The 24,362-nt window shown below is 45.6% G+C and overlaps 1 protein-coding gene across 1 annotated transcript; it reads left to right on the top strand.

Annotated features, from left to right (window-relative positions):
- The first annotated feature begins 225 nt into the window (after positions 1–225).
- MTURN (maturin, neural progenitor differentiation regulator homolog) lies at positions 226–23,957 on the top strand. The gene is made up of 3 exons (XM_066628673.1): positions 226–765; positions 20,476–20,598; positions 23,389–23,957. The coding sequence occupies exons 1-3, from the start codon at positions 604–606 to the stop codon at positions 23,497–23,499; spliced, it is 396 nt and encodes a 131-aa protein (XP_066484770.1). The 5' UTR covers positions 226–603; the 3' UTR covers positions 23,500–23,957.
- Positions 23,958–24,362: the final 405 nt, after the last annotated feature.

Raw genomic sequence — 24,362 nt, 5'->3', positions numbered from 1 at the left:
CAACTACATACGGGGGGGGGGTTCTTGGATCAGGATCTGGGGGTTCAAGAGCTGATCAGGAGCGGTGTTCAGGGACACACACAACTAAACTCGGGGGCTTCTTGGGCCAGGAGCCGGGCTGTGCCCGCTGCCTTCCTCACGGGCTGCGGGGCGTGCTGGGGGCTCTGCAGCAGCAGGTGCCTGCGGCCGACGGGCGTCCTTGAGGAGGAGCCTGGATGGCGGGGGGGAGGGGCGGACCTCCCCGGATCCAGCAGGCTCCAGCACATTCCGGCTCTTCCCCGCAGCCGCCGAGTGACCCGCAGCGGGCAGACGACGCAGCCGCGCTGAGGTGATGTGAAGCCGCGGCTGAGGAAGGAGCGGGGCCGGCCCGGCGCGTGAACAATACATGGAAGCCCCGCGAAGGCGCAGAGGAGCCGTCCCCGCCGCGAGAGGGGCGCCCGGAGGAGCCTCCCGCCGCTAGCCCCGCGCCCGACGCCCCTCCCCTCCCCTGCGCAGAAGGCGGCCGAGCGCGCCCCGCGGAGCAGCGTCCTCGGGGAAGCGGGTCCGGCCCGCGCCGAGCGAGCGCAGCAGCAGCAGCACAGGCGAGGCCAGGCGGGAGGCAGGATGGCTTTCCAGCAGCTGGCCGACGCCGCGGACAAGTGGTGCGCCAACACCCCCTTCGAGCTCATCGCCACCGAGGAGACGGAGCGCAGGATGGATTTCTACGCCGACCCGGGCGTCTCCTTCTACGTCCTCTGTCCCGACAGCGGCTGCGGGGACCATTTCGTGAGTGCGGGCGGGGGCCGCCCTGCGGGACGCGGGCTGAGGGGGAGGCCCGCTCTTGGCCTCGCAAGCATACACACACACACAAAACCAGCACACATCACACACATCAAACACACAGTGGTAGGGATGGAGGAGAGCCGGCCCTGCTCTTCCTCTATTGCCCCCCGCTTGCTGAGGCAGGGGAGCCGGAGGAAGACCTTCTGTTGAGGGGAATGAAGGCTTGGCCTGCCCAGCCCTTCCTTCTTTTCAGCCCCCTCCTTGTCTGGGAGCGCAACCCCCCCCCCCCACTGGAATATATGAAGGGGCCTTTTCAGGCCCTCAGAGGTTAAGTGGTTCAGGGCTGGTGTGTGTTGCATTTATCATGGCCTGAGGCGGGAGGTTCACAGTAACAGATTGGCTTTGGTGAGTGGCTGCCCCCCCTCTCCTCTCCCCCATTTTCCTCTCACCAATATTTGGAAAGCGTATTCTGCTTATTTATTTGGGCTGACAGATGTCTTTTATTGTGGCAACATTGGAACTTGTGAGAGATCAATAAGGAAAGAGTATTTCTGAGCATGTGCAGAGAACCCTCTCACCAGCAGCAACGTTTGAGCCCTGGAACTTGGGAAGGATAAATGAGAATATCTCTGAGCATGTCCAGGGAACCCTCCCTTCACCAGCAGCAACATTTGAGCCCTGGAACTTGGGAAGGATCAATGAGAAAAGAGGATCTCTGAGCATGTGCAGAGAACCTTTCCCTCACCAGGCCTGGAGCTTGTGGAGGATCAATGAGAAAAGAGTATGTCTGAGCACGTGCAGGGAACCCTCCCCTCACCAACAGCAGTATTTGAACCTTGGAACTTGTGAAGGATTTGTAAGAAAAGAGTATCGCTAAGCATGTGGAGAGAACGTTTCCTTCACCAGGACTGAAGCCTGTGAAAGATCAATAAGAAAAGGGTATCTCTGAACATGTTCAGGGAACCCTTTCCTCACCAGCAACAGCGTTTGAGCCCTGGAACTTAGGAAGGATTACAATGAAAAGAGTAGCTCTGAGCATGTGCAAAGAACCTTTCCTCATCAGGCCTGGTAATTGTGAAGGATCAATAACAAAAGAGTATCTCTGAACTTGTTCAGGGAACCCTTCCCTCACCACCAGCAACATTTGAGCTCTGGAACTTAGGAAGGATCAGTAAGAAAAGAGTATCTCTGAGCATGTGCAGATAACCTTTCCCTCACCAGCAGGTAGTTTTGGCTAAGGTTAGAGCTGGGGGGAAGGAGAAAGATTTCCTTAGTGGTTGGCAATGCATGAATCTAGGCTTGAGGGGCAGGCTGCTCTAGGCACTGGGATCCATCAAATCAAAATGCAGCACACTGGCAGGATGTCATGACTCACCTTGACAATCTTCCTGTTCTTGCTATCCCAGGAAGACAGCATGTTAGTTGAGCCCCTGGCCAGCTGTATGTGGCCTTGTGGGTCATTAGCTGTGTAGGCCTTATGGGAATGGCATGATAACTACCCCATGTCTCAGAGCCTTAAAGCAGCAATACAAAACTAAGAGTGATGCTTTTAGGCCTCCCTTAATTTGAAAACATTGAGTGGAAGGCCCTCATTTTCCCACCCTAGGAAACCCCAGGCCTTGTTTGGTAGAGATAAGTGGTTGCATGACCTGTTGTTGCTTTGCATTTCCCCTGTGAGAGATTGGGGTGATCCATAGGCTCCACTCTTCCATCTATAGCTGCTAGAATCAGGGATCTCCTAGTAGGCCTGAGGTTTCAGAGAAAGGGCAAGGGCAAGGTCACTTGCTCCCAAACCATGGGAATCAAAGATGGAAATATTTGCAGCTATTTGGTGATGTTGTTGCAAAAGATGGGCAGAGAATACCCTTTCCAGATCTCTGTCATTGACAGCTGTGATTTCCAGCATATCTCCAAAGGTGCAAAATGGACTCTGCATTCTGTGGTCTCTGGTAGGCTGACTTCAAAAGGTGATAGAGAAGAGGAGCAAGTGGGGTGATGATCTCCAGTCCCTACAAAACCCACAGGTAGGGGAAGGATAGTCAGGCTTCGATCCGTTTATCTGAAGGCACCAAAGGGGGGTAGAATTTTTCTCTTCCCCCCCCCCATTTTTCTTTTCTGCTAATAGCTTGTGAACCCCTAACTGAACTGCCACCATCCTGTCTGCCCCTTGCTTGAATAGAAGGTGGATTTTTCCAGCTGTCCCAGCAAATGGAGAATGTATTTGAATAAAATGGAATCAGAGTGATAATTTTCTCCATCCACCAGCTTCCTTCCTGTATCGTCTTTAGCTTCCTCAGGGACTGACCTGAGGAGAAAGGTTTATTTGTTGCCCTCAAATGGTCTAGCTGTTTTGGGGGGGGGGGGGGAAGCAAGTCTTCTGCTTCTTTCTTTTCCTTTTGGCTACAGCTTAACCCCAGCAGGTGGTGGCTTCTCCCACCTTCACCAGCCATTGCTGCCGCCAGTTCCTGTACATCCTGGTCTGCCGAAGTAGCAGGTTTTTTCTCCCTTGGTAATAACCAAAATAGATGTTTTCGTTTTTCAGATCGGTCAACTTGGTGCTAAATAGAAACATCAAGAAAACAAACATAGAACAGGTCGTTCTAAATGTGAATGCAGGATTTGAAAGTCAGATACCTGAGGATTGCTCCAGAAACTATCAGGAGACTTTTATAGATTTTTTTTCCCTTTGCTAAGGGTCCAGTGAACTGTTACTTTTAACTTATGCTTTGTCTTCTTGTGCTTTCTTTCCCATCCCATTATGGTTGTAGCAGTGACAGGCAGCCTGGGTTAGAATTGCAATGTGGAGTGGAGGCGACTGTAACCCATTGCTCTTGCCATGGTCCCCATCTGCATTTCCCCCAATCCCTGCAGCTCCTGTTTGCCCCAGGAGGCAAGCTCCTGTTGGCACAGATTGAATCAATCAGTAGGGCACCCAGTTTTAAAACAGAAAAAGAAGCAAAGATCAGTGTAAATGGTTTGCCTAAGAGCAAGGTATCGCACTAAAGGGATCTGTTTGTTTTGTATTTATGGCTCACTCTCTCCCCTGAGCTTGAGGTGGGTTTCAGCAATTTCACTGTAAAAGCCTTGCCATCTCTGCACCTCCAGATGAGGTTGGGGCTTAAATTGGCCCAGCAGTTAGTCATAGAGGCAAATGGAAGGAATCCTTGGTTATGCATGGTTGCCAGGCCATCTGCACTGGTATCCTTGGTAGAAGGATACTCTGCACCACATTATATTTTCAGTTTATCATACCATTTCCTGCAACTTCCAGGTGCTCACTAGAATGCTGATCTTAGAAAGTGCCTATCCAGATGAGCTCAAAGTAATTGTGATAAGACATAAGGTTCAGGAAACAAACAACTTATATAGTACAGTGGATACTATATTGGACTCAGACTTGGAAGATCTGAATTCAAGATCCACTCATTGGTACCCTTGAATGGGCAGTAGCCTGGTTCGCATGCCTGTGTGCTCTCCACACAGTTTCTTCTGTAGTTTGTAATAAACCACAGTTTTCTGAGTTTTTCCCCCCAAATGCAGGAGACTCTGGTTTTTACAAACCACAGCTAGTGAACAAGCCAGGATCTCAAACCAGAATTGGATCATTTAGGGTGCAGTCCTAACCAACTTTCCAGCACTAACCTAGCCGCAGTTCAGACCCAAGGTAAGGTAACAAAGATGCCCTTACCTTGAGGAGGCCTCCTTGACTGCCTCCCCACTGCAAGATAAAGTGCATGCTACATTGGCACAGCTGTGTCAGTGCTGGAAAGTTGTTTAGGATTGTGCCTTAGTGTTAGATCTGAACCAGTGCAATATCGTTCAGCCCAGTATACCTCACAGTATTGTTGTGAAGTTAAAATGAAATTATCTCATGTATGGTGTCACTAGTTATTTAATACATTAAGGCACGGGTTCATGCAGCTCGATGATCTCTTTGCAGCATTTTAGGACTTCAGCAGGGATGCTGTCTTTTCCAGGTGCCTTGCCAAAGGCAAGGGAGTTCAGGGCCACGTGAAGTTCTTCTAGGGTTGGTTCACTGTCAAGCTCTTCCAGCACAGGCAGGCACTCAATGTTGTTCAGTGCTTCTTCGGTGACTACATTTTCTCTGGAATATAGCTCAGAGTAGTGCTGCACCCAGCGTTCCATCTGCTGCGCCCGATCCTGGATGACCTCGCCTGTGGCAGACTTCAGAGGGGCAATTTTCTTCTGTGTTGGACCTAGGGCCTGCTTGATACCATCATACATCCCCTTGATGTTGCCCGTGTCAGCTGCTATGTGTATCTCGGAACAGAGCTGGAGCCAGTAGTTGTTAGCACATCTCCTGGCAGTCTGTTGGACTTTGCTGCGAGCAGTTCGGAGGACCTGCAGGTTGCGCTCACTGGGACAGGCCTTGTATGCTGCTTGAGCTCTCCTCTTTTCCTCAATGACTGGTGTCAACTCCTCAGAGTGGGCTTCAAACCAGTCTGCCGCCTTGTTGGTCTTTTTGCCGAATATGGACAAGGCGGTGTTGTAAACGGTATTCTTGAAATGTTCCCATCTGTTGGATGCGTTTGCGTCGGCCGGGCCTGGAAGAGATTCCTCAAGCGCTTGTGCAAATTCCTCCACTTTTCTCTGATCCCGGGTCTTGCTGGTATCAATGCGAGGTCTTCCTTCCTTTTTCGTGTGATACAGTCGCTTTGTTTGCAGTTTCACTCTGCTGCACACCAGGGAGTGGTCAGTGTCGCAGGCAGCACCATGATAACTGCGTGTGATCTTGATGCTGGGAAGGCTGGAGCGTCTGGTGAGGATCAGGTCGAGCTGGTGCCAGTGCTTTGATCTTGGATGTCTCCAAGAGACTCTATGTTGGGGCTTTGTCCTAAAATGCTGCAAAGAGATCATCGTCACTGAGCTGCATGAAATCCTCTGTCTCTGCTGGAGAGAAGGTGGAGTACCTCAAGACATGAGGGATGCAAACATCATTACGCTGTACAAGAACAAAGGTGACTGTGGTGACTGCAACAACTACCGCGGCATCTCTCTCCTTAGTGTTGTAGGAAAGCTGTTTGCCCGAGTTGTACTAAAGAGGCTCCAGGTACTTGCAGAGAGCGTCTATCCAGAATCGCAGTGTGGATTCCGAGCCAACAGGTCCACCACTGATATGGTATTCTCCCTTAGACAACTGCAGGAGAAATGCAGGGAACAACGACAGCCACTCTTTATAGCCTTCATAGATCTCACAAAGGCTTTCGACCTGGTCAGCAGAGACGGCCTCTTCAAGATTCTCCCCAAGATTGGATGTCCACCCAGGCTCCTCAGCATCATCAGATCTTTCCACAAGGACATGAAGGGCACTGTTGTCTTCGATGGCTCCACATCAGACCCTTTTGACATCCGAAGCGGAGTGAAGCAGGGCTGTGTTCTTGCACCAACCTTGTTTGGGATTTTCTTCGCTGTCCTGCTGAAGCAGGCCTTTGGAACTGCAACAGAAGGCATCTATCTCCGGACCAGATCAGACGGAAAGCTCTTCAACCTCTCCAGACTGAGAGCAAAATCCAAAGTCCAGCTGAAATGTCTGCGTGACTTCCTCTTTGCCGACGATGCAGCTGTCACTACCCACTCTGCCAAAGATCTCCAGCAGCTCATGGATCGTTTTAGCAAGGCCTGCCAAGATTTTGGACTGACAATCAGCCTGAAGAAAACACAGGTCATGGTTCAGGATGTGGACTCACCTCCCTGCATTACAATCTCTGAGCATGAACTGGAGTTTGTCCATGACTTTGTGTACCTTGGCTCAACGATCTCCGACACTCATTCTCTCGATACCGAGCTAAACAAGCGCATTGGTAAAGCAGCTACCACGTTTTCCAGACTCACAAAGAGAGTCTGGTCCAACAAGAAGCTGACGGAACATACCAAGATCCAGGTCTACAGAGCTTGCGTCCTGAGTACACTTCTGTACTGCAGCGAGTCATGGACTCTTCGCTCACAACAGGAGAGGAAACTGAGCGCTTTCCACATGCGCTGCCTCCGACGCATCCTCGGCATCACCTGGCAGGACAAAGTTCCAAACAACACAGTCCTGGAACGTGCTGGAATCCCTAGCATGTATTCACTGCTGAAACAGAGACGCCTGCGTTGGCTTGGTCATGTCGTGAGAATGGATGATGGCCGGATCCCAAAGGATCTCCTCTATGGAGAACTCGTGCAAGGAAAGTGCCCTACAGGTAGACCACAGCTGCGATACAAGGACATCTGCAAGAGGGATCTGAAGGCCTTAGGGATGGACCTCAACAAGTGGGAAACCCTGGCCTCTGAGCGGCCCGCTTGGAGGCAGGCTGTGCAGCATGGCCTTTCCCAGTTTGAAGAGACACTCTGCCAACAGTCTGAGGCTAAGAGGCAAAGAAGGAAGGCCCATAGCCAGGGAGACAGACCAGGGACAGACTGCACTTGCTCCCGGTGTGGAAGGGATTGTCACTCCCGGATTGGCCTTTTCAGCCGCACTAGACGCTGTGCCAGAACCACCTTTCAGAGCGCGATACCATAGTCTTTCGAGACTGAAGGTTGCCAATACAAGGCACGGGTGCGCAAACTTTCAACTTTAGGGATCCTGGACCTTTAACAACTATATAGAAGAGGGAATTTCAGTAGGTGCAGCTTGTTATTTGAAAGTTTGCCCACCCCTGCATTAAGGTATAAATATAAATGTCATTGCAATCTCTATCAGAACATTAAGAGAAGAGGTCTTGTAGAGAAAAGACCGATGGAAGGTTTCTCCTACATCGTACCCTTTGAGACCTTGCCAATTATCCCAGCCTAGTTTTGAGTCCTCTTCTTAATTCCCAACAAGAAAAGTTACTCATATATGGAATTAGATAATAAAGTTTTACTAATAAGAAGCAGTGGCAGAGTATTCTCAATGACACCAGCAACTCTCTCAGGTAACAGTAGAGAGCAGATCTAGTGTCAATAATGCCATTGTAATGTAGTTGAATCTAACAGTCAGTTGAAAATTTTGAAATAATGAAACCGGTTAGTGCAGGGATATCAAACCCATTTCATACAGAAGGCTAAAGTTAGTATTCATGGTGCCTGCGGTGGGCCAGAAGTGACATCATTAAACAGGAGCAACATCAAGTAGATGATGGCCAGAAATAAGCATTTGTTCTCACAGAGAAACTCCTTAGCTGCAAATGGCAGAAGAGAAAATGTGCAAATCTGGTTCATAGTTTCAAGATATGAGAGAGCCCAATATCTAGCTGGGAGAGCCCAATTATAACGGGAGCTGGATAAATTGCTTCCGGGGGCCATACTTGGTCCGTGGGCCTTATGTTTGACACCCCTGGGTTAGTGGAAATCACCATTGTCACATCCACTTCCTCCTATCCTCTCAGAGGAGTGAGTGGGGAAATGTGGGAAGAGGAATGCTGCACTTTGAAGTGAGGTGCCATTTCTGTAAAATTCGGATTGTATGGAAGTGGAAATCCTGTAAGATCCAGTTTGGAGGGAAGTGTGAAAGTGTTTGAAGTCGATGGAGAAGTCGGAGAACTGCCTGCCAGAGGAATAAAGCTGAGAGTTTTGATGCTGGTGTGAGTTACTGCCCTATGAAGCAAAAGGGAATAACCTCCTGGGTGGCCCATTACCTAATGAGCATGGGGGCCTGCAAGGACAGAGATCAGGTGCTGTCAATTTGAAACTATGTCAGATACCTGAGAATTAGCAGCTATGTGGGGTTGCAGCAGAGGGGCAGATCATGACTTAACAGAATTAAGACCATTTTATTGGACTGGACCAAAAATGACCCAGTCCAATAAGTGTCCAATAGTTGTATAAGTCAGAGAAATGACACTACAGAGGTGGGGTGTTTTGTTAATTTGGTTGTTGGTCCTGTACAGTGGGACTCTGAGAATATAGTAAGTTGTTAGCCAATTTCTTGGTTTTTGCTGCCTTTAAAATGTGTGTCTCTCCCTCACTGTTTGGCACCCTCCCTTTAGAGCCCCAGCATGATGTGTGGAGGGATTTCCTCAAATTTACTAACATGGGAAAGCTTTAATAAACTTCTTAAGTCAATTGCTGAAGTGCGTGCTTATGGATTGACCAGAGGGAATTGGGCTGCCCTGAAGACCTGTTGGAAGGTTTGGGTAAATTACCTGATAACCTGGTGATTCCCCTCCTTCTACCTGTGGCTGGAGCCTTGGGGTGGAAGGGTGCAGACAGGCAGGGGGAGGTCAGTGTGCTTGGTAGCTTGCAGGGTGGACAACATTGTAAGTTGGTGGGGTTTGGGCACATAAGCTTGGGAATTGAGTAAATTGCAGTCCCTGTTGCCCAAGAGACCCTGGATGACCTTGGTCCCTTGGGGCAGCAACGTTACAGGCGGAAACCCAGTTAAGAATTTTTGAGGGGGGATTTCTGGGGGCAAAGTTCAGTGGTCCTTGGCAGATCTAGGAGAGTTATGTGCAAAATCTGTTCTATTAATCTAAAAAATGAACTTAGGGGCAGGGGGAACCAGGTTTACCCCTACTTTCTGGTAATTGGTCTTTTTTTCTGGTGGATTGGCTGGATCTGGTGGATTTTAATCTGAAGACTGTCTCATTCATTGTAAGGCCTGTATGTCAGGATGGACAGACATTACAATTTTTCAGCTGTGGAAACCACACTGAGCTGTTTTTCAGTGCTCCCCAAGGGGGCTGTGTGTCTGTTGATGTTGTCCTGTGAAAAGTTCCCCGTGGCGCTAAAATGCGACTGTATCCAACATTCTGACCATGCAGCAAGATAGGGCTGATTCACACTTGCTTATTCATCACTTGATATCTCCTCACCGGACGTTTTCTCAGTCAGTGACTCACAGCTGACAATGCTTCCATACTAGCTCCTTTACACTGTTTTGTTCTCTTCTCAGACTATTGTATTTCCATTGTATTTCTCTCTCTTTTTTCTTTTCCCTTCAAATTCTGGTTAAGCATGATTCGTTCAGCATCCTGCACAACTGCAGTGAAATCCTTTTCCAGTCTGAACCGACTGTAGCACAGTTGTCTTACCTGGTGCAGAGACGTGGTCAGTGGCATTCTTAAGGTACTGTGTACTCTCTCCTGTCTGCATTTCCTGCCCACTTGCCCTTCTGCCTTTACTTTCGTTTTTCCTCCACACTCAGGTAAAACTGAGGCAGGCAAAGATCTGAGGCAGATGAGACTGGGAAAGGAACGATTTTGTCAATTGTCCCTTTTCCTGGTCAGCAAAAGTTTTTTAATTGAAATGTGTGTATGTTGAAGAAAAGAGCACTCCATGATGCAGGGCCTCAGCCCTTTGACAGCTACAAAGAGCACATTTTAGCATGTGCAGAGTTCCTTTCCTTCTCTCTCTCTTCACAAAACAAATGCAAGATTCTCAGAAAATTGAACCTTCTTTTTTCTAGCTGTGGTCCAGAAAGCATGCAGGATTAGGTTACAGCACTTCTGATTTCATTAGAAAATATACGCTAAGACAGTGGTTCCCAAAGTCTCTGGGAGTTTGGGAGCCACTGTAAGTCTTTGTGGAGTAGGGAGGAAAGCAGAAGCATGATCCCCAGGATCGCGCTGCTGCCAGGGGTGACAGGGGCTTCATTTTACTCATTGGTAGCAGCAGCAGCCTCCTGGGGGTTGATGAACCCTGCCGAAGGCTCCGCAAGCCTCACAAAATGTAAAAGTAAAGATTATGATCCATTTCCGGATTTTGATTGCAACTCCAGAAGTGGGTCATGATTTTTTACTTTTAGATTTTCCAAGGCGAGCTCTGCAGAGACTTCTGCAGGGCTCCCTGCACTCCCAGGAGGCTGCTGCTGTTATCAATGAGTAAAATGAAGCCCCTCTCACCCCTGGCAGTGGTGTGATCCTAGGGATTGTGTTGCTGCACTCCCACCTCCCTGCCCATTAAAGAGGTAAAGACAGAGCTTCTCAGGCTGGGGTGTCACGACGCCCCAGTTTGAGAACCTCTGCGCTAAGATGCAGATATAAGATGGTGTGAATCCAAATGAGAATCTGGATAGATAGTTTTGTAGACAGTGGCAATAATGCCTACTGCAAGATCGAGCAGGGCAAAGGGATGGCAGAAAGCAACTGAAGGGAAACAGTACTGACAGATAATCAGCTCTATAATTTTCCCTCATCGTGGCATCATCTTCCTTGCATGGGGAGAAGTGGGAGATAATGCTTTTCACTTCCCCTCTGGAAATTGCACCATAGCCAAGCTCAAGATGGAAATAATCAGAAATGACCTGGCCCAATACTGATGACTCTTAATCCCCTTCCCTCATCAGCTCCATGTTCCTCAGGCTAGTTTGTGGCTCCATTGTTTTTTCTCTTTGCTGTGGTGGGACAGTGGTTGGATTCCACCCACTTTGAGCTCAGTTGTGCTTTCCTTGGGCTGAGCAATAGCTTTAGTTACTTCATATTCAAGCAACAACTGCATCCTGACAACAACTTCTTTCCCTCCCCTTGAGTCTTATTTTTTTAAAAATAAGATAAAGACTCAGTAATGCACAACTAATGCCCAATTATGCATAACTAATGCTTGGTAAAGACACAAAGGAGGTCTAGTGCTAGTATAGTTGGTATAGACAAGGGTGGCCAAACTAACTTGAGCCACATATGATAAATTTCAGGTGTTAGACAGCCCAATCCTATCCACACTTTCCTGGGAGTAAGTCCCATTGACTGTCATGGAACTTACTTCTGAGTAGACATGCATAGGATTGGACTATTAATATCTTAAGATATTTAAGAAGCATTTAAATTCTTAAATATATTTATTCACCATGAGCATTAAACTGATGTTTTAATTCAGTGGACTCTCAGTTTATACCTGGTAAATAATTACAAAGTTTTTAAAAAAATTTATTTACCTTTTATATTAATTGTGATGCAAAATGAGCTCAGCCAACATATTTTTATGAGCTACACATTAGCTCATGTGGCTTAAACCCATTAAAGGCTCTTAAATGAGATATTTTATGGCTGCAGTTTTAATTTTTGTTTTATGCTTGCTGTTTTAAAGGATTGTGATGTTTTTAAAATCTGGTTGTAAGCCACCTTGTAGGGTTTTTAATCTAAAAGGTAAGATGAAAATCTCTTAAATGAATACAGTGCTAGTAGCATCAACAAAATTAAACAACAACAAAAAGAAACTGCTGTCTGAGATCATGAATGACTTTTGTGGGCTAGTTTTGCATTTTGAGGTGACACTAGTGCTGTAAGGACTCTGCCTGTTCCATATTTGATCAGTTATGGCTGATTCACCCATGCAAATAATTGCTTGGTATTTTAGTTGCTGAGTGGTAAATGTGTACTTCTGAACTTCCATTAGAACCATCACTCCTCAGAACAATCAGGGCACACAGAAAAAAAACTTTTGGGCTTAACTACTCAGCTCTCTTTCAGTTTCTCTTGTTGGTTTGCCAAAACTGAGCTTGATCATCCTTTGTCAGACCTTTTTTGCTTGGGCAACCAGTAAGAGTGCATGAATAAGTTAGGAACAGTTATAGCAGTACATTTTAAGAATTGTCTTTAAAATAATGTTATTTAAAACATACATTTTAGAAACATTTAAAAATGGATTTGGTATTTTTTTTAATGCAGCTATTGTTTCCCCTGAGTTTCTGTGGATCATTGGAAGCCTAAAATATCATTCACATAATAATTCATCCTCTCATCCCCTACAAAGGTCCACTTAGGTGGGCTTGAATTGGCTTTTGAAAATGTCACAACAGACCTTTTGAGGTCTGCGTCCATGTCACTTTGGAATGGTTCAATGAATGTCACGTTCATGTGAATTTCACATCCATGGCAGCTCTTGAGAAAAGCCCAAATGAGTCTCTTGAGTGAAGCTGTCTTGAACTGTCATCTCGCTATTCAGAAGTAACATTGGTGTGACTTGCAGACCTTAGCTTGAAGGTCTGTGTCAATCTCAAAAACAGCAGCTAGCATGTCCCAAACTAAATTAAGGTTGTTGACCGCTTTGAAATGCATCCTGCCACCCCAATCCTAAACCTGTTACTAGGACATAAGCTCAACTGTTTTTAAAGGAGATCGCTTCTGATTGGAAGTCAGAGTTGTGCCAGAGTACCGTAGCATAAATCTTGTGGGTATTATCCATTATAATAGAACTTCTCAAACTAGGGCGTTGCGATGCCCCAGCCTGAAGGCCCTGGCCTCTGCCCCCTTAAGGGGTGGGGACGGGGGGAGGCAGTGACGTGTCGCTAAGGGGGGTACAGGGGCTCGCACTCTACTTCCGGTTTTGCGGAGGTGGGGCGCAATTGCTTCGCTTTCACTTTCTAAGCTTCGGGGAGCCCTGCAGAGGGTCACACAGGGCTCCCTGCATCCCTGGGAGGCTGCTGCAGGGACTGGTAAGTGCATGCAAGTCCCTGAAGCCCTCTTAGCGACATGATCCTGGGGATCACGTCGCTGCCTACCCTCCGCCTCTGCAAGAACTTAGAGTACCACTGCATTATAATATTATTTGTAAATGCTGGGGTCCTGATCTTGCTGGGAGTCAGCAGGGCAACAGAGAAATGGAGTGGTGAGAATGCCAAAGTTGTCAGGTTGCTCCTCCAACTCCTCAGATGTGACTTTATTTAAAGGGAAATTCTGTATGGCAGTGGTTCCCAATCTGTGAGCCATGGCTCCCTGGGGAGCCTCAAAAGCCAGCTAGGGGAGCCATGGAATCCTTGCTAAAAAAAACCTGCTGTCCTATACAATGTATAGGATTGTTGCCTAATAGGGAGCCATGGCCAATGACCTAGTAGGTCAAGGAAGCCACCAGTCAAAAAAGTTTGGGAACCTCTGTTAGGGAAGTACACTGTTGCTCAGAAAGACACTTCTGGAGAATGGGTGGTTTTGAGTTATTTTTTCCTTGAAACCACCTTTTAAAGAGCAGTAGGCCGTAACATTGGAGTATAAGAGTGGAGTGGTGAAGGGCATTTACATCAGTCTTTTTTCATTCTCCACCCAAGCCTTTATCAATCACAGTTGCCTGAGTGAGGAGATGTCCCACCGTTAGGGACAAAAACATCTGGCGTTCCCTAGCCTTGGTTGCTAGGTAGTAAGCTTCTGGGTGGGTGGGGGGGTATTTCCCTCATGGCCCATGTGAAACCCTCAAAGAGCTGCAGCTGCGGTACATCTAAGGACTGGAGAGTAGATTTTTTATATCAGCTTCCCAACACCCCCCCCCCCCGTACTTCTATACTGCTTTTTTTTTTTTTAACTTACTGTATTTATTATACATTAATTTTATCTTATTGTCAGCTACCTTGGGGATATTGTCAGGCAGAAAGGCAGGATATAAATACTTTACATTAAAAAAAATACAATAGAGCCTCAAGGTGGAACCTTTCCTTATCAGTTAACACCCACACCCAGTCCACTGGTCTCACTGGGTTTTTGTTCTTGTTTTTTTTATCAAGTGTTCTGTACATTTAGTCCTCCCATGTTGCGTTTTCAGTCTACTGGTATAGTTTCTAGTAGGTCTTTTGTTTTGCGTCCTAAAATACAGGTAGATCTGAAAATCCAGGAGCCTGATTCTGTTGGTGGTTTGTTGTAAGACAGACAGCATCATCTTCCCAGCTAGTATCTTGTCTTACGTGGTGGCCTGGCATTGCTGTGCGGTCTGTCTTGAGTGAGCTTCCACCCTCTGGCTTTTGTGGTCTGTGGACATCATTGGCACATATTATCTGTGGCAGTATTTCTGTGCTTGGTGGCTAATTTGTAAATTGGTGAAGTGTTGTTCTCAAGCCTTCCTCCAGCCCCTTCCGAGCTTTTCTCAAAGACCTCATCATAGCATACATGAAATTAATTTATCCTAAATTTACCCTGCAGAATTGGGTCAGGCTGAGATACAAGACCCAAAGTTATAGTAAACTTAAGCTAACTTTTTAGCTGAATTTTCCACTTCATCATCCTCCAAAGATTCCTTGCATGATCACTCCTTTCCTTAAAACATTTAACAGCCCAATCCTATCCTTTCCCCTGCCATGCAGCATCACCAAAAGGTTGTGCACTGTATCCAGCAGGTGGAGTAAGTGGATCAGGAGGCCTAGAAGGGGAAAGGAAAATTATTTCCCCTTACCCCTCTATAGCCTCTACCTCATCAGTGGTCTCCTCAGACTTGCGCCTGCTCATTAGCTTAAGTCCTAAGAGATGAAAGGGGTAGGCAGCCTCATAAAGGTAGGATAGGATAGGATCCAGTGGGCACCATAGCCACCAGATCTACCTTCTCCTGCCTCCCCATTCCCCGTTCCAGTTTCACACACACCCCTGTCCTCACTGTTTATCTGTTATCAACAGTGGCCAATCTGGATCTCACCACAGTGTGTGATGCCTTTGCAGCCTCTCCAGTGGCGGGACGAAAGCATGCAGTTCTGTGCATTTCCATAAGGCTGTGATAGCCATAAAGCAAACTCTGCTGCTGGAATGCTAGTTTTGGCAGTGGAGAGGAGGGATAGGATTGGGCTAGAAGTCCTTATGCCCTGTGTGGGATTTTCCCCTCCTAAACCGACCTTTTATTTCTCTCATGGAAGCTGCAGTGTTCGTGATCTTATTCTTGACAACTTTCCTGTGAGTATTTAGAAAGTTGGGGAACATTCCATGTCATCACAGCACCTTGGTTAATGGAAGTTTACAGATATATAGGTGAAGATGGCACATGTACAACAGTTAGGCTGCAATCCTAACCACATTTTCCTGAGAGTAAGCCCCATTGAACAAAATTGGACTTACTTCTGAGTAGACCTGGTTAGGATTGTGCCCTTAGTGCTTAGCCAAGTACATATAAGATTATGTATGAGAACATGTATGATGCATGAAATCACATTACAGTTGCAGTCCTGTACACACTTTTCTGGGAGTAGTTCCCACTGAAGTCAGTGGACTCCTTTTCTCAGTAGACATGCATAGGATTGGAATTCAAGTTATGCAGGAGGCTGTCAAGGAGGAAGGCTGTGCTTGGTGGCTAATACTCTGAGGTTGGAGAACGCGTAAAATAGATTTTTCCTTGATTATTGACTTTCCTAGCTTAAATCTTTCCATATTTGTGCCTAGCAAATCATTTTTTTAAACAATTGTGAACATAGATGTATTTCCTTGTGAATTTTAAACAAACCATAAACATGAAACTGGTGTATGTAGACAAGTAGTATATTTTGCAAGCGAATATTATTTTGAATGATCTATGCAAGATTGAATTATAGTGTTTACTTGTACTAAGGTCAATTCTATAGCATCTTAGCACAGCAATTCTTCTCCTTTTACATGCACAGAATGTACTACCATGAACATGCTTTTTACAAACAAAATAAGAGTAATGAACACAGCTGCAGTCTCCAATGTACTGGTTAGGGGAGCTTCAGATACCAGAGGAATCGGGTAGAGAACTTCCGTAAGCACTGAACCAGTTGAGGAAAAACCTTTCAGTCACCAGGGAACTGTTTTGGTCTTGTTTCAAGAAGAGATTTGCTACTGAATAAGGGCATGCTTCACTGATTGTTTCAAATTCCATCCCAGGTCAGCTGAAGTTAAATAGGTAGCAGTGTGATCTTGCAGACAGAATGCAAGTGACTTGGTTTGGAGAAGGGAAAAGACTTCTCTAGGAGCACATATTTTTTCCTCTTTATTATCCTGAAAACTATGTCGTTTGCAACATACACTGTTCCTCTTGCACTGTGTCTTAGATTCGATGGGTTTCTTAGTAAAGCCTATGCATGATGTTAATCTCTCTAATGTTTCCCAGTGTGATTGACTTTGGATCTACTACTGGGAATCAGTTGTGAATGAAATTAAAATCCTTGTATGCATCCCTCTGGACTGAGACCTGCTAGAAAGTGTAGGCTTGGATGTATAACATGCTCTATGTATGACTTCGAAAATACTTCAAGGTACAGCTAGGTTGGGTTCTTGGATTTCATACATAATGGCATTCTTTTGTATTGAATATTTGCATACTAAGGAAAGTGGTGGCTGGTGTTGCTTTTCCACCACTTTGGTTGCCAACTTCTTTTTCTGGAAGAGCTCCTCTGCCTTTAGCACCTGCACAGCAAGCAAATGTTGACAAAGAAGCTATCTGCACAATTGCACCTCTTTTTAGGAGAAAGGTTAAATTTGTGTAATGTCTTCCTGTGAAGGGAATACTAAAAACACGGGAATATTAAGAAGGTTAAAAAAAATTGTAGTAAAAACTAAACCAGGCAACTGCTAAATTCCTTTTTGTGCTATTATTTGAAGTCACATGGTGAGTACTTGTACTGTACTGCAGCTGACAGGCTAAAACAGTGTTGGAGACGCATCATAACCTGGTCTCATGCAGAATGACACTTAGGCCCAGTGTTTGCATTATAGGAGACCAAAGGGGACCTGGCTCCTCTTGTCCTTACTAACAGGGCCTGGCCCCTCTTGCCCTTTGCTTCTGTACGTGGAAGTCAAGGTGGGCTGTGCAATGACTAAAATTAGGAAAATTAGGGGTGGGGCTTATGAATATCATAAGCTTATGGATATCATGTATAGCTGTCTAATTCAAGCACTACCCAAGAAACTCCAGAACACTCCTGAAATAATGCCTGTGAAAAAGCACCATATAAAAACTAAGTATCAGTAACACAGCCCCTAATGCTATTCCATGAAGCCCCCTTGCATCTCATTATTTCCTGCCTTGGGAGATTTGGGGATCCTATGCAGATGCCATATTGTTTCTGAACTGCGAAATAGTTAATACTTCTCTCTTGGGTAACATATACATTCATATATTTGCCAAATTCCTTTTTTGTTGTTAATTTCATTTTTATCTCCCCATTCCTCCAAGGAGTTTCGTGTGCCCCTTTTCTCTCCCCCACTTTTGATAACCAGAACAATCCTGTGCAGTAGGTTATGCTGTGTGAAACTGACCAAAGAGTGGCTGGACTTGAACTTGGACCTCCATGGCCTAATCCACCATTCTATCCATTACACCACAGTAGCTCTGTTTTGTCCCTGTAGGGACTTTGTGTATCTTGAATCCTTACCAACAAGCCTATTTATAATCAAATTAAGTGTCTCCATTAATAAACATCCTGCTTCTTTGTTCAGAAAGACTGAAGACATGACTGGATCAATAACTGTAGCAATGTGTTGTCCCAGGCACATTGGATGTGAATATATCTCACATAGAGGTGTGTTGGGAATAAAAGAGTGAGCATGATGGCTAGATGGTGCATTACACCTAGTACCGCAAATAAAATGTCAAGCACATCCAACCTGAAAGTGCTGGAAATGTCAAGATGAATCAGGGATTTTTTTTTCCCCTGTACCAGGCAGACTTGTCATAACAAAAATATACCTCACTAAAATTTTTGCCAAGTAATCAAGCTCCAATTATCACTTCACCTGATCTCTGGGTCAATCAGAGGAGAGCTTTTAACTCTGAAAAGTTTCTTTCTCAGCTCTGAAAAGTTTAGTTTAACCTCAGGCAGGCACCTCCTTAGTTGCTATAGTAATTTTCCTGGGACATTCCAGCCAAATTTAACCTTTTATTCTCCTTCCTTCTGCTGCAGCCTGGTTCTGCTTTGCAAATGCTTGCAAAGCAGGTCTGTTTTTTGAAACACCAGGATGGGATCCTCCTTCCCAGGCTACAGTTCAGTGCACCATGACTTAAGAATAACACCCATGGAAAGCAGTGGGTCTACTTCTGAGTAAAAAGGGTTGCAAATATATGCAGCTGCATCTCTCTGCTGTAAATTGAGTTGCACACTCCCAGTTACGGAGTTGTTGATATATCAACTCCCAGTTGATATGGGTTGTATGTTGTATATAGAGCTTCTAGCTTAACACACCAGACACCTTAAAGGTAGATTTGATACATGGAACTCCTGCAGTGGTTCCCAACCTTTTTCACTTGCATATCCCTTGGCAGCCCATTTCCATAAATTGTACCCTTCCTATTAGCAAAATGTTGTAAATAATGCAAGCCCTCATCTCCTCCATATGCAAACCCAGACTTCTTGTATTCATGTTTTCTCTTTTTATCTGTTTGAAGAACAGAAGACTCTGCCTTTGCACTCCTTTGCACCAGAAGTGTGCTGAGAAATTCTGGGTGATTGATCACTTTCCATATTATGTTTCAGCTTTTTTACTGTGCTGGTTTTCAATCACTGGTTCATAGATGAATTGATGACCAAAAACTAGCTATTGGTGGGGCTTTCACGGCCAACTGGCTACCTCCCTTCCTGCCTTGCTGGTCCTTGCAAGGCATTCTGGAGCACGGCCTGCCCTTTTCTGCCATTCTTTTTCAATTACCCGTAAAGGTCCTGTTGAGTGTCCCTGGGAGTACGTGAATACCAGGTTGGGAACCACTGTTTTACTGGTATGTAGTTTACAGTGCACTTACTCTGATAGTGTTTACAAAAGGTGGTGAAGAGCAGAATTTAAAAAGAATAAAACTGTATCTTATGATCTTTTACTATGTTTTTAATAAATTAGAGACTACAGTTCTTAGGCAACAATTAGTGGTAGGTTATTTTTCAGGATCTGGCCTCTGGTAAAATCAGACAAAACTATAGTCAGACACCCCCCTAAGTTTAATCCCCGACTTATCCGAGGGTCATAGAAAATTTCATGATTGTTGGCTCAAAACCTGCCCTCGGCTTATCTGTGGGGTCGACTTATGGGCGAGTATCTGCGGTGCTTGTGCCTTATGGCTACTGTTTGCATCCCAGTCTGGGGATGTTTTAGATAATTTTTTTTAAAACTTTGATCTACTCCCATGCCATTAAAGGTGAATGGTGCTCATGGGTAGAGATGTTTGAAAATGTTTCTTATTTTACTCAGAAGTAAGCCCGTTGTGTTCAGTAAGACTTAGGCTGTAATCCTCTCTTACTCACCAAAAAGGAACACCTCAACTCATAGGGCATGCACTTCCTGTCCCCTCCCCTCACATCCAGGAAAATTAGGTCCTGTTCCTTTTATCGCATGGAGGAGGATGGGTCATCTGAACTGTTCCAAATAACGTAGGTTTATCAATGCATGTAGAGAAGTGGGTTGAACAAAATCCCACACATACAATGTAAGAAATTATTTGAAAAGTGGGGCAGGGGGTGTTCAGAGGCAGTGGGGGGGGGGCGAGGTTAAAATAATGCCCAGGGAAGAGCAGAAAACACATGGAGACTATAAAAGGTCTTGCTCTAACTCAGCCCCTAGCTCGTCATGACGGGCAGTCGCGGGCCAGCATGGGCTCCAACAGTTTCCAATGGACCAGAGGCTCATTGGAGACTGCAGGCTACCTGCAGGTTGGATTGGGGTACCCCGAGGACCGCAAATGGCCCCTGGGCCGGGGTTTGCCTACCCTTGCTCTAGAGGTCACACAAGGGCCTGTTGGGGATGCTCTCCTTGTGCCCCCTAAGGGTGTCAGTCAGACACAGGTCTCTTGGCCGATTCATGCCACTGCTACCTCCAGTACTGAGGAGTTCAAGGTTCCGCTTGGCTAGGCAGGTCTCGCAATGCTCATGTATCCTTGGCTAGTGTTCAGTCTGACCAACACCTGCTGCTACCGCCACCTGAAATAGTACCTGAATGCATAGTGGGATACAATGGCCTCCACTAAGCAGGAATCTCTGGGTTGGGTGCTGGTTTTACTTTGCTCCACCCTGCAAATCCACATCTCTCCCTGCTCTTCAGGAATTGAAAGAATTTGCTTCGTGCATGCATGCATGTTTAACTCTTGGTTTGTCTTTCTTGCCTTGCCTTGCAGCACGTGTGGAGTGAAAGTGAGGACTGCTTGCCTTTCCTGCAGTTGGCTCAGGACTACATCTCTTCCTGTGGTAAAAAGACACTCCATGAAATACTGGAAAAAGTCTTCAAATCATTCAGACCTGTAAGTGTTTGTTTTCCTTTGTCTAAGGGCCCAATCCTATCCAACTTTACCAGTGCCAGTGCAGCTGTGCCAGTGGGGCATGCACTGTATCTTGTGGTGGTGGGGCGGTCATGGATGCCTCCTCAAGGCAAGGAAATGTTTGTTCCCTTACCTCAGGACTGCATAGCAGCTGAATAGGTGCTGGAAAGTTGGTTATGATTGGGCCCTTAATTGTGTCAGTGATTTGGGATGTAAGATGGTAGTCTGTGACTATAACATACTTTTGTTAGCATTTACTGGAATGACTTGTTCGACTGAAAAGTGGCGTAAATGACTGGTTCTTCTAAATGGTCAGTCTCTCTCTCTCGTTCTATATTTTCCAAACTGAGGTTCTTAGTTTGGACAAGAGAAAAACTGAAATGGTTCTCTACCCTTATGAGAAATTTTGTGTGGCTAGATTGTTGATGCTGCAGCAAAGTTAGCCATATAGGAGGACCTTGTGGTGGAATCCTACCTGGGCACTACTGTAGTGGAATTTCACTGGGAGCTGTGCAAGGGTTGGAGAGGAAATATGAAACCAGCAGAGAGGTTTATATTTTATCTCTTGAGATAAAATAGGTCTCTCATGGGTTCTATATTGTTGGTGAAGCACTCCTATGGTAATATTAAAAACTGATCACATAGGACGGGACAATAACCCTGATTGTTTTCCAAGGTAATGCTCTCTTCCAAAAGGGTGGGCACAGTGGTGTGGGAAGTAACCAGTTTGTTGTTATTGGCCCCACCCATGTGATATTTTGCTGTTCTAATGATGCTGGAGCAAGATGGGGTAGAAGTGTGGGGGAAATGGTAATTTCAGGAGTAGTGTGAGGTAGGAATCAGCCCTGACTTTGTGCTTCTCATCTGTGGCATAACTTAGTGATCTTCAACTTCTTAAGAGCGAAGACCCACCTCAAACTCTAACCTGCACTTGGGGCCAGGATGCAAAAAGGTTGGGTAATCTATTTTGTTCCTGTACGTTGCCAGGAACAAAATTGGCAGAACTGAGGCTTCACAACCCCAAGGTTGAAGAACACTGACCTAGAGAAGTGGGAGTGGCTAAAACACATTTTGACAGCAAATGGATGAAAGATGCAAGTGTTATTATTTATATAGTGCCATCTATGTGAGCTGTGCTTTTAACTGAGTGAAAATGCAGGTCTCTGTCCCATGGCACTTGCAGTTTAGAAATTGACACAAAGGAGTAAACAGTGGGATGGAGGCAGGGGCAAAACAGGAAGTAGACAATAGGAAAAGGGAAAAGAAAAAATACTTCTTTACCCAGAGTCTGATTAATCTTTGGGACTCCTTGCCACAGAATGTGTTGATGGGACCTGGCCTAGATGCCTTTAAAAGGGGATTAGACAGATTGATGGAGGAAAAGTCCATCACAGGTTACAAGCCATATGGGTATGCGCAATTTCATGATTCTAGAAGTAGGCTACCTCAGAATGCCAGGTGTAAGGAAGGGCAACAGGATGCAGGTGACTTGTCTTGAGTGCTCCCTGAGGCATCTGGTGGGCCACTGTGAGATGTAGGAAGCTGGACTGGATGGGACCTGGGCCTGATCCAGCAGAGCTCTTCTTATGTTCTTACAAAGTGTGTGCTGCTCTTCCAGCTCTGGGTTCTTAGGCTAGGCTGCTATAGGGGAAGAGGACTGAAACACGGTGCCAAGCGTCTCCCTGGAAAAGAGAGCTTTCCAGATAGGATTTGGAGGAGGAAACATCTTGTGGGCGATCTGGGAGGGAGCCACCAGGCATGAGGGGCAGCAAGGGGTGCAGTCATTGGAGGGAGCATGACACCTTGGATGGTCAAGGGTGGTGGAGCTGAGAGAGTGAAGGTCGTGAGCAGGCATGTAGCATAGTATGAGAGCAGGGAGGGATGAGACCATGAAGGACTCTGAGGACACACTGGAACAGTGTGTTCTGGACTGCAGGCTCCAGCATAAGTTGTTCCTTTCCCAGCTCAACATGGACAGATGCGATGCTGACAGTCTCACCCTGTGCTCATCTTGGCAACCCTTGCTCACTGGGCAAAGAGACACCTTTCAAAGTGATGTCCTCCTATATAGATCAAGGGGAGGGCAACTGTCTCTGCACCCCAGCATGGTGTCTTTTTCAGTGGCTGTGGCTGGTTTCTGTTCTTGTAGAGTGTGAGCCCTTTGGGGAAAGGGAACCATTTATTGATCTATTTTACTGTGTAAACCACTTTGTGAACAATTCCTGTTGAAAAGCGGTATATAAATATTCATCATCACAAGTGAGTAGCCACGCTATCACAGTTACTCTTCTTTGGTTGCTCAGTGGCAATATGTGTTGCTACTGTCTCATTCTGCCCTCTCCAGGTTGTCATAACCAGCCTTTGGATAGCCTTTAAATGAGGACTTCCAAATCGTGCAGCAGCTCCAGCTTTTGAGTTCAAGGGAATCTTTTATCAGTCTGGGTCTCATTGCACATTACATTTAAGACAGGGATTTTAAAAATAAGATTTAAAAAATACATTAGGTGTGATTACAGCAAACATGTTTGCAAGCCTGTGTATCATTTTAGTACCCTTTCTGTATTTCCCAGGATGGGCCAGGTTAGCTGTTGTATAATGTGTGAATTGACTCTCTGAGTTGCCAGGCTACTATTACTCTTCCCTGATTTGAATTGATTTAAGTGGTACTACAAATATAACTGGCTGTTCTTTACCACGGGGCATGATTGATACTGTCTTGTTTTCTCATTTCACATTACACTCACTGTTTGTTTCCTTCTTCTTTGCACATAGCTGTTGGGGCTTCCAGATGTAGACGATGATGCATTTGAAGAATATAATGCAGATGTGGAAGAAGAGGAGACAGAAGCCGATCACCAGCAAATGGGTGTCAGTCAGCAGTAATTTTTGGAGGAGTTAAAATATGTTTTATCCTACCAGGTGGGAGTCTTATGCTTCTGCTTAGCATTTTTGAATTAGCACATCACACTGGAAAATCTGGCTCTCAAACCCAAGGTATTAAAAAAATAGAAATAAAGAAACCAACAATATTTTTTAAAAGTCTGTGATGAGCTTTGCTAAGAAGTGACCTGAATTTCACTCCTGCTTCAGTGAGGTTTCTATGGCGTTGTCTTGGTAGCATCCTGCCATTGTTAACTTAGAACTAGTTTTTTCTTGCTGACTTGTCTCTTTTTTGTTTTGTTATTTTTATTATTATTATAATTATTTTTGTTTGTACAGAAGAATTAACATTTCACTGACCTGAATGTGATTTGAATGTAGGAACTATTTGGTTGGTGTGTTTACGCGCGTGACCTTACTGAGGACCATCCATGCAGAAAATAAATGCAATCTGCACTTTCCATTTCCAGATCTCTCTTTCGTTTTTAGACTAGATCACCAGCTAACATATCAAACATGAGCTTTCAGCAGAAGAGACAACCTATCCACCATGAAGCACTTCCAAATCGTATCAGTTTCAATGGGAAAGATTAATGTCCTTAACTTTTTCAGTGAAAAGTGGTGTAAATGTCCTGCTAGAAATCTCCTGACCATACTTAAGAGATGAGGGGTGTATCATGGGATCTCTCCCCATCCTGTCTACACAAATTCTTCCCTCCGTATCACTCCTTTCCATTGTCTCTTTTATCAGTGATATAGTGCTGCATCTGTTGGATGCTAAAAAGAGCCCCGCTGGATCAGGCCAAAAGCCCATCTAGTCCAGCTTCCTGTGTCTCACAGAGGCCCACCAGATGCCTCAGGGAATA

Source organism: Tiliqua scincoides, chromosome 5, assembly GCF_035046505.1.
Source record: "Tiliqua scincoides isolate rTilSci1 chromosome 5, rTilSci1.hap2, whole genome shotgun sequence".
Classification (NCBI taxonomy): Eukaryota; Metazoa; Chordata; class Lepidosauria; order Squamata; family Scincidae; genus Tiliqua; species Tiliqua scincoides.
This window is presented reverse-complemented; position numbering and strand designations above follow the sequence as displayed.